Here is an 18,686-nt window from a genome sequence, read left to right as displayed (position 1 = left end):
GATCGCGCTCGGTGGTCACGTCCACATATCCAGCAGCAGGTGCGCGCGCTTTGTAATTAGAATGTTCTATGTTTAGGTGTGTATTCCTATTTTAGTCCTCAAATATTAATGTGATATTATATCCAAAATTGTCGTAATGTATTATTTATTGGCTATTGATTTTGAAACTAGTGATACGTATTGATTATTGATTGATTTATTCATTTAAATCCATGAAATAGCCTACCTGTTTCGGTGCAGTTTGGATTATCCCAGTGATAGGTATGGGCTTTTATTTGGCTCCCGGCAGGCATGCTCATTTGACACCCTGCGTTCTACCTGAAAGGTAAGGAGGAGCTGTAGTGTAGGCCTATTGATTGTTTTCGATTTTTAGGCCATTGCTCTATGCGTCTCAATGTATTTAGATGCAAACTATTCTATCCATCAGTAAAATGGGTGAAGCCTTTATCAGGGAGCTTCTCTCTCTGTGCCTTCAACGGATTGCTGTGGAGGAAAATGCAATGAACAACACTGAACTTGGTAAGAATGCAATCTGAATAGCCATTGTGAACTTGTTGCAGAATGCAGGTTTTCTTTCTGGCTCTACACTATACATTTTGGTTTTGGCCAGAGTGTCTGTTTCACAGACTTAGAAGTCCATTCTGCAATACCATATTCCTTTTCAGATGTTTACATTCCATGGGCTTACCTGGGACTTATATAAGTGAATGTCCAGTCAAATCCATTTTTTTGTGTGTACATGTTGTTTAGTTTCTTTCCGTTCAGGAAGTGTTACGGCTCCTAAAATGTGAACAGACAATGTTGAATGGTACACTACAGTATAGTCTCAGACATGTGACTTGAGAACCGTTTCAAGGTGTATTCCACTAAAAGCGTTCAAATTGGTATCTGACCTAAGCCTCGTCGCTTTCGTCTTCTCTTTCTGCCAGAGTTTATCGAGGTAGTAAATAACTATGATGCCACAAGGAAGAAATGGTTACATGCAGAGCTGGAGCTGAAGAGGCACAAGGCGCTACTGTTGAAGTCCGACATAGCCCAGGCTGCCCTGGAGGTCAAACTAAAACACTGTCGCAACCAGGTCGATGTGGAGATCAAGAAGCGCTACAAGGCTGAGGCAGACTTTCAATACCTGGTATGGCTCCTTTTAACCTTGTTGCACTGTCCTATTGGAACTCGTGATTTACACTGTTCGAAGTCCTTGACTTTCACAATGTCATGGTCGGTGTCCTATTCATGGAAAATGTAGTAGCACCATTATATTTTGCGTAAAACTTGTGAACTTATCAGTGATGCACTTCAACGTTCATAAATTAATGCATGGCTTGATTCGTAACGTATGTAATGAAGGCCGGACATGTCCTCCCTATTAACTGTCATATTGTATTCCTACGCAGCAGCGGCAGATGCAACTGATGTGTGACATACTGGTCCACGACAGCAAGTCCAATGCCTGTCTGAATGACGAGCAGAGATCTCTGCTGGCCAACTTCAACCACAGGGGAGCCAACGTCACCCAGCACAAGAGCAAACGGTATCGCACGTACAGCCGTTACTTTTTAGATGACTTCGCATTGTTTATTTTGTGTTTTTATTTTGTTTCTTCTGCTCTCTCATTAGATTATCTGTCATCGATGAGTCTTCATTCCTGTCTCACTCTGATATCAGTTACGATAGAACTGATGATGACATGGTAGGTGTTTAAAAAAAAAACATTTTTGGTATTTATGACTGAACATCCACATAATTAAATGTCAAAGCTGGATGTGGCTTGTCCATGTGTCACCTTTTACCGTGAATATTTTGTTTTCGATATGAACAGGACCTGGATGTGACAGCCGTGAAACCACTTAAGTCGAGAGCAAGGGAAAAAAGGGTAAGTGCGGACCTCTTTGCGGTTGAAGCTATGATTACGATGGTGCTTTGACCTATGTTCTACACTTCTGGGCATTACCAGCGCTCCTCCATGGGACCGACTGTCGGTGCGCACGCAGGGAAGAGGGGAAGAGTAGGTGGCCGTTCAGACGATCTCCTTGAAAGAAGACCAATGGAAAAGGTAAGCAAAGGCTAAATACGAGTGATTTTTGACCAAACATTCTTTTCATCAACCTAAGGCTGCAACGTGGAGGTCCATGGATTTGTTAACTTCAATAAGAGAAATTCACTAGGGTTTCAGTTTCAACCACACAAAATGGACTCTGAATTGTTCATGTTGCAAATTGATGCTTATTCCTTTCTTTAAAAGTGGACGCCCTCTGGTTTTACACAATCATCTGCTAAAACGTATTTGGCTTCACAATGCAATGGCAGTCTAGTTTTTCTGGAAGTTATTTGAATCAGCTGGAGTGGAACTAAGGCCTTTTCACCGGGGAGACAGTGACTTGGTTCAGCCAGTCTATCTTAAGCCCTAAGCACAAAAATATGAAACAATTTTTTTTTTTCAAACGTATACATTCATTTTATCAGCAGGTCATTAGAGCTTGTGTCTTTTTGAAAATAAATCATTGAACATTTTGTGGGATAGAAAGAACCTTGCTGGATTAACAGAATTGTTAATTTGTACCCATGATGGTTTAGAATACAGTTAAGACATTAGCCGTTCCTGGTTAGACATTTAATCTGCGGAATCATCTGTGTTCCTGGCCATTGGGTCCCTGGACCTAGCCACTCGACAAGAACTCTTTGAATCAACGTTGTTTCCATGTCATTTCAACCAGATATTTTGCACACATTGTATATAGACTCCCCTATTTTTCTACTGTGTTATTGACTTGTTAATTGTTTACTCCATGTGTAACTCTGTGTTGTCTGTTCACACTGCTATGCTTTATCTTGGCCAGGTCGCAGTTGCAAATGAGAACTTGTTCTCAACTAGCCTACCTGGTTAAATAAAGGTGAAATAAAATTAAAATAAAGATATCTGACTGAATTCACATGGAAAACTGATTGGATTTGAATTGGTCACCGCAAGGGAATTTCATATTTTTAACTTAAATCCAATGACATGGTGACATTTTGTTTGTTGCATTCGCACTAGTTGACAACTCGGTCAACTAGGTATTGGACTGACGTCTGTGCCCAGTGGGTTGTCACTTGCTATTAGGTGGCTCATTCGTCAGTCTCCGGGCCCTCTGCTCGGTGTCATCCTTTCGGTGCACAGGTGGAAATGTCACCCTATTTTCTATGGTGTACTACTTCAGTATATAAGAAATAGTGACATTTGGAATGTAGTCTTTGTCTACCTCGGTCACATTCCTTCTCCTCCCACATGCGCTTTAGAGACCACTTCACTCTGTGAACAAAGACAATTCAGCACCGACTAACTCCGTTAGCATGGCATGATCAGATTAGTTAATGAAATACGAATTGTGACAATGGCAAGTGTTTCGCACTCTTCAGGAAGTTGAGACTACGATTGTGACCGCGTCCGTCACAACCCCAGAGAGTGGAGGTCAAATTCACATGGTGATCGACATCACCCAGGAAACACCTGAGAAACTACCCAGGACTTACCGGAAGGAGCACCAGATTTCATCTGTTGGCGGTAAGGGAGATGTACTCCACGGTCGCTGTGGCTCAAGCGACATTTCCCAATTCCCATTCAAATAAATTGTCAACATTTCTGTTCTTCAGAGCAAACGTCCGTGTGGACTCCCAATGATGAAACCGCTGTTGATCATGATACTACCGTGGAGCCGGACACCATGACAGAAATGGAGTCCACCACAGAGCCTAGATTTAACCAGGTGTTCACTCCCACTGTTAGCAAAACTTTGCGACACTACTTCCTGTCTAAAACGGTAAGAACTGTTTCATGGATTCCCGTCTCATGTTAAACAACGTATGGACTCTTGAATAGGAATTGTTAGTACTATTTAGAATGTGAATGCAACTTCTAGCCATCTGGGTGGGCCCTTTTCAGGTGATTCGTCCAGAAACGTGTGTTCCATGTGGGAAGAGGATCCGGTTTGGGAAGATGGCTGTGAAGTGCAGGGACTGCCGTGTGGTAGCTCATCCCGAATGTAAACCGAAGTGCCTAGAAAGCTGCTCTGCCTCATGTGGAGCTCATGGAGCTGAGGTACAGCAACTCCATATTCCCTAAGGTTCCAACCTTGCTTTGTTCTGTTTGTGATATATGTATTTATTTATTCATTTATTTACATTCACTTGCAGGACACGTTAGAGAGCTTTGCCCCACCTACCCAGCCTAGAATCCCTCAGATTATTGTTCAGTGCGTGAATGAAATTGAGAAAAGAGGATTGGAGGAGGTATGTTATTCTCAATCTGGAATACTTTCCATTCAGACGTTTTATATTTGCCTAGTTATCAACATGTATAAGTTTGACTTCCTCCTCCCTCTGTTTCAGAAAGGCATCTACCGTGTTCCTGGGGGTGAGCGTATGGTGAAGGCGCTGAGGGAGAGATACATTAATGGGAAAAGGCCGCTCATGCTCAGTAGAGTGGATGAGATCCACGTTGTCTGTGGACTTCTCAAGGACTTCCTGAGGAAACTGAAGGAGCCTCTCATCACCTTCAGGCTGCATAGAACCTTCATGGAGGCCTGTGGTATGTGTTCCCTGGTCAACAGTTGTACAGCAGTGCACTATATAGGGTGCCATTTGGGACTACTCCACTGTCACGAAGATGTCACACTACCAAATGGAAGGGACACTTGGGCTGCGTCTACAGACAGACAAATTCAGATTTTTTTTTTCCCCTCACACATTTTGACCAATCGGGATGAGCTCTGAAAGAGTTGATGTGAAGAGCGGACATGATTGGTCAAAAGACCAGTTAGTGGAAAAAAAGATCAGAAGTGGTTTGCCTGTCTAAATGCAGCCATAGTTTCTCAAGTAGAGGGTATACAATAGTCATACTCTCGAGGTGGTCTAAATTGCCTGTTGAGCAGCTGTGATTACAATTGTATTGGATTATTAACACTGAAGAGCACTAGGTTATAACCACTGTGCAGAACCAATACAATCGTAGTCTGTCTGCAATAGATTTTTCAGACTACATAAATGGTACCGTAGAGCTGTCGTGACCCAACGGGATGCATTAGTTCCAATGCTTTGTATAAATCATGATTTTTGCAGGTGTTGGCATCTTTCAAATTACAGAAGTGACATTTTGGCCCATAGACTTCCCCGTAACTTGAAAAGAGAAGTTTTCTCTGAATGCGTGGACCCAGAACTTAAAAGCAGGATCTGAGTGTTGAACTCATCGACTTTGCGATTTGGCCTCTGGTTTTAAGCCACGCTAGAGTATCTGCTCTATGTAATCTACATAAATGGAATGCTTGATAGAATGCATTTGGCAGTAACTCATGGATGGACTTTTAATGATCTCAATATCGCCTTGGAAAGCTTTAGGTATAAAGTGCTAGAGAGATGGAATGTGTTTCCTTAAGTTCATCCATTTAGAGCAGATGGTTATTTCGTTGTGACTCCTGACCAACACCCTGATGACTGTAAAACGATCAACGCTCAATATTTCTCCCAGCCCAGTTTGTCTACTTTCAGCATATTCGCTTCAATCTTGTATATGATCTTGAGTGAAGGGTAAGTGGTAATTTGTGCCGGGAATTATCCAATCTAAATCAGTCTTTCTCGCTGCCTCTTAGAAAAGCCGATTTGACTTTAGGACATAGCACCTCTCTTTTGTCAATTGCGTTGACGTCTGAGGGAGCTCAGGGTTGCTTTTGTCTGATTGCCTTGGCAGCCAATAATAGATATATGCTACAAAGAACTCTAATTTCCACACTCTCGAGGCCTTCTCGGTCATAATGAAGTGAGCGAATCAGCTGAAAGATTACAATCCGCCGAGGGGTTATAGATTTGAGGTGTACTGTATCTCTCGGCATTGTTACCTTTATCTTACGGTGTCCCAAGGGCCTCGCTGATGGGGATGTGTATCAATTACAGAGATTCCAGATGATGACAACAGCGCAGCAATAATGTACCGGGCCATAGGGGATCTGCCTAAGCCCAACAGAGAGACACTGGCTTTCCTCATGCTTCATCTGCAGAGGTAACACCTACGGGTGATGGGATACCTCTGGCTTTAGTGATTTTATTGGGTTTCTCTCCATGATCGGGCACTGATTTGTGACGTTGACCCATTTTTCTCAACTTGCAGTTACAGAAATGTCGAGTTCCATAAGTCGTCACGATAATTGTAGTTAAGCAAAATTGGACCACTCGGCTGCAGTTTATTGCATGAGTAAACAGGAAGTCTCTATTCAATAAGAGGTTTGTCTTAATAAAAACTGCACACTGCCTTCCCTCTCACTGTAGAGTCATGCAGAGCCCCCTCTGTCAGATGGACAAGAACAATTTGTCCAGAGTGTTTGGACCAACCATTGTTGGACATGGAATGGCAGAGCCCTCCCCGATGACCATTATGAGGGACACAAACATTCAGCCAATGGTGGGCACTGTCTTGTGCATGAATGTAATGCAATTGATATCACTATTCCAGTATTTAGCAGTGTTCATGAAGGTTAAAAAAAAGGTTAAGTGCCACAGTATTTCCAGTGATTTGGTGCTGAAACTCTTGCACTGTCAATGTCACCCATAGAGATGGTAATACAATTTGAATTCGGCATGATGCCTCTATTTGTGAAACTGGTTTGTTGATTTAATCTCTAAGGTCATAGGCAGAATGCTGTCGTTCCCTGCTGAGTACTGGAAACGCCTCATCATGGTGGCGAGGGACCAAGTTATATCATCAGTTGTCGACGCCAACATCAATAGCGAGAGCCGCAGTACAGACCGAGGTAAACGCACAACTTGCCAGCAACACTAAGCTGCTGTGCTATTACATTTTCCCCCATCAATGGGGACTCAACAGCCCTCACCCAAATGTCACCGGTGTTACTTGTGTACATGATGCTGGACTATGACAAATGCTAAATCATCATGGTGCCTCTAACATGAATGTACCACCTCTTCAGATCGTCTGTTTAAACCGCTGACTTCCCCTGAGCTGAGTAAATACCCCAAGACTCCTACCAGTGGTTCTCTAAAGGGCAGAATGAAGAATGCCTTCAACAATACGTAAGACCACTTGATTTTTTTTCTTAAGCAAATTACAAAAATGTTTTAATTATTGTAGATAGTATGACAATGATGTGCTAGCTCTTCATTGTTTCTTGTGACAATCTTGTCACTTGTGGTGTTATTTTTATTTTTTCAGTAACAGGGCAAAGACTGACCCGGGCAAAAATAAGTTCTTCACATCCCCCAACTGATATCATTGTGGCATAGACTGTTGGTATATTCATGAGTAACTAAAGCACTTCACATTTGGCTATCTTTTCAGTGTTAAATGTTGTTTTGTATCATAACATGGAGTATAAGGGTTAGAATGGTGTACATTTTAGGAACCACACTAATGCATGAGAAACTTTAAATAAACTACATTATGAAACTGTTATACTGTTTCTAAATGGAGAGATCTGTGAAATGAAACATTTCTGCATGAACGTGAGAATCGACACCTTTTCTCCTATACTTGGCGCACAGACCTTTGCAATTTAGTTAAACGGTGGTTTTGTGTTTTTTAAACAAGGAGCGCTTTATTTGAAGAAAATTAGGCATGCAGCAACAATTTTATACTGGGTAACAATCTCTCATTTGATTGTCACATGTACAGAATCAATGGCTACTCATTACAGGAAATCTCTCCTACAGCCCTGAATCTAAGTTCTCTGCCATGTTCAAATTTAAAGCAAACATTTCTTGATTGCAATTGGTACATTCATTTTTGGACAAACACTAGCCTCAAGGTTAAACTTTCTCATGGTTGGTCAGTCCTTGCATCCCTAGCGCTGTCTATGAATTTGAAGTGGTACAGTTCAACAGCCCCATCCCTCAGCTATTTACCAAAACTGGCAAGGTTGCCACTTATTTCGAACTACTGCTTGCCTCTTTAACCAAAAACAACATGAGGCAGTCATTTCTTTCAGAGAAAGTAAACGCTTGCAATTAATGGTCATGTTTTAATCAAAGCACATGTAAAAAAAGGCCCCCAAATTACCCCTCCAAATTAAACAGCAAACCAATTCCTTTCATTTTGCAATCTTACTAAATCAGCTGCAGACTTTCACTTTTTTCCAAGATGACATTTCAGTAACTAGGCAAGCACCAATGAATGGTAAGTACTGCTACCAAACCCTATGCCAAAATAACCATTTTTAATTTCCCTTACATGGTAGTGAATCCAGAGCTAATCATAGGGATAGTGCAGAAATGTAAAATTAGAATCCTTAGTTCCTACATCCATTTGACTTAATTGTGTGCCCACACCCTTTTGATTCTTGAAGACTAACTTATACCTCGTGTTTAGCTCAACTGTCGTACCCCATCAGAATCCAAAATAAAAGCTTGTTTTACACCAATGTTTAAACACTGTCTAGCCTCAACATGGTTGCATCCATAGCTCTGAAATTGAGTGGTTTACATTTCTCGACTCATTCCTCAGCATTTTACCAAAACGCGTGCGGCCGCTCAAAGTTACGGGATGACATTCATGTCGAGGTAATCTAACCGACCCACTATCATCCTCCAAACCATCTCATTACATCCTTTAATTTAAAGGCTAAAACCTACACAATCTTTCCAACACCTAGTGTCATCTTCTATACAATAACCCAGAGGCAGTGACATTGTTCTTCAAGCTACAATCCTTAATTAGTTTGACACTAAATGAACACAGAACGCAGCAAATTAACTACAGTATAATTTGGTTTTTGAAACTCCTGTTGAGGTCTTTGTGTGGCAGAACAATTGAGTTGAGTATGATCACCTCCGATGGGATAGTCACATTACAACCTGGGGGGGGAAACAAGAGCATATTAAAACATTGCCAATCTTGTCGTTCACACACTATTGAAACAGCGTGGACGACGGCGAGAAACAGAATGATGCAGTTTGAGGCCATGTGGCAGAATGTGATGAGTGGGGGGCAAGTGGATCTGGGCAGGTGATTTATGTAGTTTAACTTTTGTGTACAATTATTTCACATGATCTAAACACATATCCAATATCTTTTTCACACTAACGTCAGACTGTGCTAGCTCTGATATTGTAGTTTCTGAAACTGTGCTGGAAAGGACTATGGTGTATGCGTAACCAAGCCAGCTCAACTCGGTGTTTTAAATGTGAAAGTATACAAAACTTACCAAGAATGGTGATTGATGGTGTGAGTTTTCCATCTCTGAAGAGTGTTTCACTGTCTATTTTTGCATAGGGGTCATTTGGATTTGGGTCACTGGGAGTTCCTTCAACTCTGGCCCACTTGCCAATAGTGCTGTCCCACCCCACTATACAGTTCAACACACAACTGTGATCCTAAAAGAACCATATGACAATGGAATTGGGTCACTCGATTATCAATCCTACTTTAAAACACTGACATTATCATAAAAAATATGAGCTATCAAGGGAAGAGCCATTTCAGCATTTTTCGCCTGGGGAACTGGCAAATTTAAACAATGACATTTGCCACTGGCAATTACTTGCCTGTAGGGTAGCCCCGTGGAGGATGATGGACTCTCTCACACGCACCCCAGCCCCGATGGTCACTCCTGTGCCTATTGAGACGTTGGGACCCAACTATAGAAAAACATTATTAGGAATATGTTTGTGTCTTGTGCTGTATGTGTAAGTATTAATACTGAGGAGAAGAAGCACTTACCACCGCAGTAGGGTCAATATTGGCTGTTGGGTGAATGTAAACATTTCCTGGGACACAACAAAACCAAATCACTGGTGTGAACAAACTAGAAACTGCAAGGCTAAGAGTACTGGATTAGTTTACCACTTATTCTAGGCCCTCCGTCAGTTGTAGCCAGTCTTTCAGGATGTGTTTTATGGTACTGGTTAAGGTACAACCGACTGGCGTATATTGCAGACCTGTTAACAAAAATGAGATGAAGCCGATTCATGACAGTACACTATGCCGACGTCTTCAGGTTTCACAGATGGAGACTACTTACTCACCCTGCAGATTTGATCTGGCTCCAGAAGGCAGGTGTTTTGTAGACGTAGAGCTTGCCCTGCCCAGCCAGGGCTGTGAAAATGTCCTGTTCTAACCGAATGGCCTCAGCCCGATGCCAGCCGTTGCCATTGGTCTGCTCATCTCTGAGGAAGAGATCAATGTATGAGACTATTCTGTAGTAAAAAGTGTTTACCAAAGGTAGATCACAACTATTTCTGATTGAATTTTGAAAGGCAACAAGACCGTTAAGGGCTGTAAACAAAAGTGAGTAGAGGATTCACAAGTGCTTAAGGATACATGGTGTTAAGTTGACAAGCTCAGTAGAATTAAAATGAATTGTGACAGGAACATTTATTTGACCGAAGAAGAAGAGGCAACATGGTTGACTTGAGTAATGGTACACATACTCAAAGAATCGTAATATACAACTATCACAACCCCTTTTGAATGTGTCAATGTTATTGAAATGATTGTACATGTGATTAATAACCAATTGTATAGATCTGTATGCCAACTTATATTGAAAAGTGATGAGGATGTGCAGTGTGGAAAGTTTGACAAAACAAGCAATGTATAGATAATCATTGTACAATCTAAACCGCTGTGAAATCGATTTTCAATAACCAAAAATATTGTATTTTCAGCTGTTTGAAGCTGGTGTACAAAACACTTAAGCACAGGCGGCATAGAAATAGTGCACATAGAACATCTACCGCTTCTTAGACTTGCTTTCCATGAGAATGAAAGATCTATAACTCACAATTCTGTGAATTGTCAGGTCACCCAAAAAGTGCTACATTGCAGCTTTAAGAATGATCTACTGTCATCACCCCACGTGCTGGTATTGACTCCATGAAGAAACATCTTTGTGTGACGTATTTTACTAATGCCCAGCTCTACAACCACACTGTGCAGCCTAGCTGTACCGACTTACCCCTCATATGGATATCTGGTGATGGGAAACGGAATGATGGCAGGAAAGGGGAAAGGAAAAAAAAGACATGAAGGACAACCAAGGATAGGAATTGATAAAAATGCACATGCACCACTCCCACGCACAGAAATCCTAGGATCTTTATAGGAGCTCTATGCTCCCAAGATAGGGTCCCCGAGGGATTCCTCCCACTTACAACAGCATGTCCTGTTGGTTCTTCTGGAAGACTGCCCCAATGTGTTGGAAGATCTCTGGGGTAAACAGGTATATTCCACAGTTGATGATGTCACTAACAAAAGTGCTAGGCTTCTCCACGTAATGTAAAACCTGAAATAAGAGCAGGAGATTACATTCTGAATCAAGTAAGAACTGTCCAATGTTCATAGAAAAGCACCAACATAAAGTGGATGGCAAGTAATCTAGCAGTTAAGAGCGTTGGGCCAGTAACCAAAGGGTTGCTGGTTGAAATCCCCGAGCCAACTAGATGAAAAATCTGTCCATGTGCCCTTGAGAAAGGCACGTAACCCTAATTGTTCTGGATAAGCATGTCTGCTAAATGACTAAAATGTCAATGTAAAGTTCATAGGAGCATTTCAAATGAAAGGTAAGTCTACTTTAGAAAAAATACATTTTTCAACCATTTTCCATCCTAAAAATTACAAATAAGCACAGGCTTTGATTTGAGGTCAAACAGATGGATAAGAGGTCATAGAATACATCTAGGAGAATAAGTCTTAAGGTTTTTACATCAAAACACAATCATGAAGTAAAGACCCCTGCCAACTAATATCAACACATATTTAGTTTGAGAATTTGTTCTGCCTTCTGTAGGTTTAAATAACATTGCCTTAAAATTCCATTACCAAAAACCCATATCATTAAGATATTTTCACATTTCTCTCCCTAAAAATTAAAGTTCACAGAATGTAGACCTATCAATTAGTTAGTAATGATATCAATTTTGTTTATGAACTATTACGTGATTAACTCAATTCCATTACCAAATCGGTTAATGGAATTTCTGGAGAGAGCAAGAGGAGGACAAGTACATTAGAGTGTCTAGTTTAAGAAACAGGCACCTCACAAGTCCTCAACTGGCAGCTTCATTAAATAGTACCCACAAAACACTAGTCTCAAAGTCAACAGTGAAGAGGCGACTCCGGGATGCTGGACTTCTCGGCAGAGTTCCTCTGTGTTCTTTTGCCAATCATTTATTTTTATTGGCCAGTCTGAGATATGGCTTTTTTTTTGCAACTCTGCCTAGAAGTCCAGCATCCCGGAGTCGCCTCTTCACTGTTGACGTTGAGACTGATGTTTTGCGAGTACTATTTAATAAAGCTGCCACTTGAGGACTTGTGAGGCATCCGTTTCTCAAACTAGACACTAATGTACTTGTCCTCTTGCTCAATTGTGCACTGGGGCCTCCCACTCTTTCTATTCTGGTTAGAGCCAGTTTGTGCTGTTCTGTGAAGGGAGTAGTACGAGATCTTCAGTTTCTTGGCATTTTCTCACACGGAATAGCCTTCATTTTCTCAGAACAAGAATAGACTGACCAGTTTCAGGAGAAAGTTATTTTGTTTCTGGCCATTGAGCCTGTAATCAAACCCACAAATGCTGATGCTCAACTAGTCTAAAGGTGGCCAGTTTTATTGCTTCTTTAATCAGAACAGTTTTCAGCTGTGCTAACATAATTGCAAAAGGGTTTTCTAATGATCAATTAGCCTTTTAAAATGATAAACCTGGATTAGCTAACACAACGTGCCATTGGAACACAGGAGTGATGATTGCTGATAATGGGCCTCTGCAAGCCTATGTAGATATTCCATTCAAAAACACTTAACATTAGCCGTTTCCAACTACAATAGTCATTTTCAACATTAAATGTCTACACTGTATTTCTGATCAATTTCATGTTATTTTAATGGACTATTGTTTTTCAAAAACAAGGACATTTCTGTGACAACTTTTGAATGTAAATAATGTGTGTGTGTAAATAAAAATAATCAGTAACAGAATTTCTGCAAATGAATTGGCTACAGTGGGAAATCATAGTAGTCACAGACCAGTTGGGCTCACAAGTTGGGACAACCCAGTACAGTAAAGAAAACTATAGTGGAGTTCAGTACAATACACAGTAGAGCACACTAGAGTTGAGTACACTAATGTACTGTATTTTAAAGTACTCTACTGAACTAGTGTACAAAACATTCGGAACACCCTCCTAATATTGAGTTGCACCCCCGTTTGCCCTCAGAACAGCCTCAAGTCATCAGGGCATGGGACTCTACAAGGTGTCGAAAGCGTTCAACAGGGATGCTGGCTCATGTTAACTCCAATGCTTCCCACAGTTGTGTCAAGTTGGCTGGATGTCTTTTGGGTGGTGGACCATTCTTGATACACACAGGTAACTGTTGAGCGTGAAAAACCTAGCAGCGTTGCAGTTCTTGACACACAAAGCAACGCGCCTGGCACCTACTACCATACCCCGTTCAAAGGCACTTAATCTTTTGTCTTGCCCATTTACCCTCTGAATGGCACACATGCACAATCAATTGTCTCAAGGCTTAAAAATCCTTCTTCAACATGTCATCTCCCCTTCATCTACACTTATTGAAGTGTATTTAACAAGTGACATCAATAAGGGATCATAGCTTTCACGCGGTCAGTCGAATGTTCCTAACATTTTGTACATCAGTGTATATTTTACTGAACTGTACTGAGCTCTACTGTGATGTCCAAACTTGTGAAACATAAATGTCTATAATTGGTTCAGGTTTGGCCAGTTTGGAGGTAGAGCTCATTAAAATAATAACCAGTGTGTTGAATAATACCCAAATATGCTAAGGGGATATTGCATATTTAAACCTTTGTGTACCTATTTAGGATACATCACCAAGAAGAGAATGACGTTCATATCCTTAATTATGCATTTCTGTGTAGTAAAGATCAAGGACCCATGATAAAATTCCGTTACCGGGTGTAAATCCACTTCACTTACTGTAGTTCAATAACAAAACAAAAAAAATTCAAAGTCAATGTCATAGCTGACACCCCATTCTTTATGCAGACGTTGTTTAATCTAAATTTGGAGCAGATATTACATTTTTGAAGACATGGAGATTTTATAGAAATTCCGTTACCTAACTTTGCATCTGCAAAATGTTCAGTGTAAATTGTTAAAAGTAGTCCTTGTGCATAGAGTTGTATGGTTTGTTAAACTTTGAAATCAATGGTTTTTGTTTGGCATACATAAAGTGAAAGATTGAGTCTCAGCGCAAATTCTGTTACTGTGGAATTGTCCATGACTAAAAATGTGCTGCATCATCACCTCATTTGTTTGCTGGTTTTCCACAATACAGCCATAATTCATGGACTGCTTTCTGTTTGCCTGCAAAACAAAGAAAAATAAATAAATAATGAAAGTCAAAGGAATTATACCCCAATGTCCCCATCAAACATACTCCCAACAATTAATTGTTAACTTTTCCCTGTATTGGTCTTGGTCATAGCCATAGAAATCATGGATGTCTCCTCACAGTTGTCCCCATGATGACGAAACTGCTTGGCTCTCCGTGTTCTTTTTGGAAGTTGAGCATCTCTGGTAGAGGAAACTCAGAGCACACGTCAGCATTCATGATGAAGAATGCCTCTGGGCCACCTGATAGAATCTGATCTCTGAAGTGGTAGATTCCACCCCCAGTGCCCAAAGCAGCATACTCCTGCAAATACCTACAGAGGTTCAACAAGTTTATCAATGATCCATCTCATATGTATATACTGTACTCGATACCATCTACTGCCATCTACTGCCTATGCTGTTCTGTACCATCACTCATTCATATATCTTTATGTACATATTCTTTATCCCTTTAGACTTGTGTGTATAAGGTAGTAGTTTTGGAATTGTTAGGTTAGATTACTCGTTGGTTATTACTGCATTGTCGGAACTAGAAGCACAAGCATTTCGCTACGCTCGCATTAACATCTGCTAACCATGTGTATGTGACATATAAATTTGATTTCATGTGCTCTGTTTGTTTTATGACATTTCTGTAAGATCCTCTTGTTTACCTGATTAAGATTTTGAATTCCTGCTGTGCGCTACAAATGAATCTGGTAAGTTCTTCATTTGGCTGGTAAAAGCCAACAAGCAAAATCTCCTTCATATTTGGCACCTATGGGGAAAATTAAAACCATGTTTCTTTCTACCAATGAAGATGTAGAAATTGATCATTTTTAATCAGCGCTAACCGACCTTGGCACATGCTTCAATGTGATGCTGTAGCATGGGCACACCAGCAACTGGAAACAAGGGTTTTGGGACCTCAAATGACAACGGTCGAAACCGTGTCCCTGTATGACAATGAAAGTCACCTGCTCAGTTGATCACATAACATTTTCAGACGTTACCTTAGGAAAAGTACAAACGAATTATTCCATTCTAGATTCTGATGTAGTAAAAAGCACTCTAACCTATTATATTCTAAAGGAGTTGAACGCACCCAACTCGTTCAATTAAGTCCAATGCAAGTACTGGTAGCTAGCACAGAAAGTTTATGCCAGGCTATCAACTATCTTGATGGTAAACTGTCACCCATGCAATCGTTTGTTTGTTTGCTTGCTTTTTCGACCAAATGCTTATTGGTAAAATGTGTAGATATGCAAACTGCACCGGAGGGTTTCGATGATCACTCCACGTCATTCATTACAACTAACGTTAGCTAGCTATCATCTAGCTAGCTAGCCCTTTAGAGCAAGGCTAGCTACCTAACGTTAGCAAGATACATGGCTATATAGCAGTACTGGAGAATGAACATGTAGGCATTTGTAAAATAGTGATTTATTTAACACTTACCTTTCTGCGGGCCTCCAATGAGAATCACAGCCTTCAGCATTTTGAATGTGTAGGTAGCTGTCTAACCTGGATCAAATATGCTCTTCCAGAGTTGTTTGTTATGGTCAATACGTCACCGCGTAAAGGAATGTGGAGGATTATGGGAATGTGAGTTATTTTGCGGGTCAGAAAGAGAATCTTAAAACCTCAGTCATAGAACAATAAGCAAGAGATTAACGGATGTATAATTGTGAAGCATCCGGTAGTGGTTTCCACTTCCTACCAAATATGGTGATGAGAGGAAGCCCAGTTGCCGGCAGTGAGAGAAGGTGGAGAGGGATGGATTTTGGCCGGCATTCTGTTAACCTTCTAACCGTGAAGCTTTTGATCTCCATACCTGCAACAAACAGAGAGGAATGCGTTTTTGTAGACTTTACCCTTTGTTAAAGTTTCCAAAAATGTGTGTTGTTCAGGAGTACATGGACGAATTGAGTTATTGCACACCAGCACTTCAAAGAGCAGGTATTTATTCCCTAACGGAAATATGCAAATAATTGCTAGAACGAGCCCATTGGTTCTCCCTAGCTTCTGCTTGGCTCTGCCCGCCTCCTTGCTTGTTCTGCCCACTGTGAGTCATTTGCTACTATTCAAAATGAAGGTGCTGCTCTATCTTGCATTAATTATAAAAAATATTTGCCACAGTGGCGTGAATGAATCAGAATGAATGGGTTGTGACTAGATAGAGTACAAGTGACTTTTCGTAGCAGGTTAACAGAAAATTTTAGGTAACCCTCACCCTTTTACTAACTTTAGCCTAATTATTCTAAACTGCTACGTTATTTATTCTAGCTTGCTGCGTAAGACAACCATGTCCACGGTTTTCCTGACAAATTGCGCTGACACCGGCCTCGAGGTTGCCCCGGAGGACGAGGTGCAGGGCGATCCAGATGGAGGCGATGGAAATCCCTCAACGTGGATGGATCCAAGATGTCCCCCACTGGTACCCAGCACCTCTCCTCCAGGCCGTACCCCTCCCAGTCCACGAGGTACTGCAGGCCCCTCACCCGGCGTCTTGAGTCCAGAATGGCCCGGATCGTGTATGCCGGGGACCCCTCGATGTCCAGAGGGGGGGGAGGGACCTCCGGCACCTCACTGTCCTGCAGGGGACCAGCTACCATCGGCCTGAGGAGAGACACATGAAACGAGGGGTTAATACGATAATAGGAAGGGAGTTGTAATCGATAACACACCTAGTTTATTCTCCTCATGACTTTAAAGGGCCCTACACACTGCGGACCCAGCTTCCGGCAGGGCAAGCGGAGAGGTAGGTTTCGGGTCGAGAGCCAGACCCTGTCCCCCGGTACAAACACGGGGGCCTCACTGCGGTGGCGGTCAGCACTCCTCTTCTGCCGTCCACTCGCTTGTTGTAGAGATTCCTGGACGGCCCTCCAGGTCTCCTTGGAGCGCTGTACCCATTCCTCCACCGCAGGAGCCTCGGTCTGGCTCGGATGCCATGGTGACAGGACCGGCTGGTACCCCAACACACACTGAAAAGGGGACACGTTAGTAGAGGAGTGGTGTAGTGAGTTCTGAGCCATTTCAACCCAGGGAATGTATCGTGCCCACTCCCCTGGCCGATCCTGGCAATACGACCGCAGAAACCTACCCACCTCCTGGTTCACTCTCTCCACCTGCCCATTACTCTCGGGGTGATAACCGGAGGTCAGGCTGACCGAGACCCCCAAGCGTTCCATGAACGCTCTCCATACCAGAGACGTGAATTGGGGGCCCCGATCAGAAACGATGTCCTCCGGTACCCCATAATGCCGAAAGACATGGGTGAATAACGCCTCCGCAGTCTGTAGGGCTGTAGGGATACCGGGCAATGGGAGGAGACGGCAGGACTTAGAGAACCGATCCACAATCGCTAGAACCGTGGTGTTCCCCTGAGATGGCGGAAGATCGGTCAGGAAATCTATGGACAGATGTGACCATGGTCGCTGTGGAACGGGGAGGGGTTGTAACTTCCCTCTAGGAAGGTGCTTAGGAGCCTTACTCTGAGCGCACACTGAACAGGAGGAGACATAACCCTTAATGTCCTTAGCCAAAGTAGGCCACCAATACCTCCCCTGAAGGCTCCCCACTGTCCTCGTCACCCCAGGGTGACCCGAGGAGGGTAGGACGTGAGCCCACCGAATCAGCTTGTCCCGAACACCAAGCGACACGTACCTTTGCCCCGCTGAACACTGAGGAGGCGCGGATTCAGCCCGTAACGCCCGCTCGATGTCAGAGTCCACCTCCCATACCACTGGTGCTACCAGCTTTGAGGCGGGAAGGATGGGAGTAGGTTCGGTGGACCCATCCTCCGTGTCGTAAAGGCGGGACAGTGCATCAGCCTTTACGTTCTGGGATCCTGGTCTATAAGACAAAGTAAACCGGAACCGGGTGAAGAATATGGCCCACCTTGCCTGACGTGGGTTAAGTCTTCTAGCTGCCCGAATATACTCCAGGTTATGGTGGTCGGTCCAGATGAGAAAGGGGTGCTTAGCCCCCTCAAGCCAGTGTCTCCACACCTTCAGAGCTCTAACCACCGCTAGAAACTCCCGGTCCCCCACATCATAGTTACGCTCCACTGGGCAGAGCTTCCTTGAGAAGAAAGTGCAGGGGCGGAGTTTGGTGGCGTACCCGAGCGCTGCGATAGCACGGCACCCACCCCAGCCTCGGACGCGTCCACCTCCACTATGAATGCTAGAGAGGGGTCCGGATGCGCCAACACGGGCGCATCAGTGAACAGCGCCTTCAACTTGTTGAATGCTCCGTCCGCCTCTGCTGACCACTGCAACCGCACCGGGCCCCCCTTCAGCAGTGAGGTAATGGGAGCCGCTATCCTGCCATAACCCCAGATAAACCTCCGGTAG

General features: G+C 42.8%; 2 protein-coding genes across 3 annotated transcripts; one reads left to right on the top strand and one right to left on the bottom strand.

The window, feature by feature from the left end:
* Positions 1-221: 221 nt before the first annotated feature.
* Positions 222-7,435, top strand: si:ch1073-416j23.1 (rac GTPase-activating protein 1). Its single transcript, XM_046362773.1, has 17 exons — positions 222-325; positions 428-519; positions 930-1,132; positions 1,395-1,531; positions 1,618-1,690; positions 1,820-1,873; positions 1,955-2,053; positions 3,397-3,541; positions 3,631-3,797; positions 3,920-4,075; positions 4,171-4,266; positions 4,366-4,564; positions 5,923-6,028; positions 6,295-6,427; positions 6,650-6,776; positions 6,954-7,056; positions 7,196-7,435. Exons 1-17 carry the CDS (start codon positions 264-266, stop codon positions 7,248-7,250), a joined length of 2,007 nt encoding a protein of 668 aa, XP_046218729.1. The 5' UTR covers positions 222-263; the 3' UTR covers positions 7,251-7,435.
* A 115-nt stretch (positions 7,436-7,550) lies between these two features.
* Positions 7,551-15,997, bottom strand: LOC124043800 (mannose-1-phosphate guanyltransferase alpha-A-like). 2 transcript variants are annotated; one of them, XM_046362774.1, is made up of 13 exons: positions 15,790-15,997; positions 15,190-15,287; positions 15,006-15,109; positions 14,471-14,663; positions 14,263-14,322; positions 11,131-11,261; positions 10,935-10,949; positions 10,003-10,143; positions 9,821-9,915; positions 9,698-9,744; positions 9,523-9,615; positions 9,183-9,351; positions 7,551-8,832 (listed from the first exon to the last, which is right to left on the bottom strand). In XM_046362774.1, exons 1-13 carry the CDS (start codon positions 15,827-15,829, stop codon positions 8,732-8,734), a joined length of 1,287 nt encoding a protein of 428 aa, XP_046218730.1. In that variant the 5' UTR covers positions 15,830-15,997; the 3' UTR covers positions 7,551-8,731. The 2 variants fall into 2 exon arrangements, with proteins under 2 accessions (XP_046218730.1, XP_046218731.1); XM_046362775.1 differs by lacking the exon at positions 10,935-10,949 and having other exon boundaries at positions 15,790-15,996.
* Positions 15,998-18,686: the final 2,689 nt, after the last annotated feature.

This window comes from Oncorhynchus gorbuscha, linkage group LG09 (genome assembly GCF_021184085.1).
Source record: "Oncorhynchus gorbuscha isolate QuinsamMale2020 ecotype Even-year linkage group LG09, OgorEven_v1.0, whole genome shotgun sequence".
NCBI lineage: Eukaryota > Metazoa > Chordata > Actinopteri > Salmoniformes > Salmonidae > Oncorhynchus > Oncorhynchus gorbuscha.
This window is presented reverse-complemented; position numbering and strand designations above follow the sequence as displayed.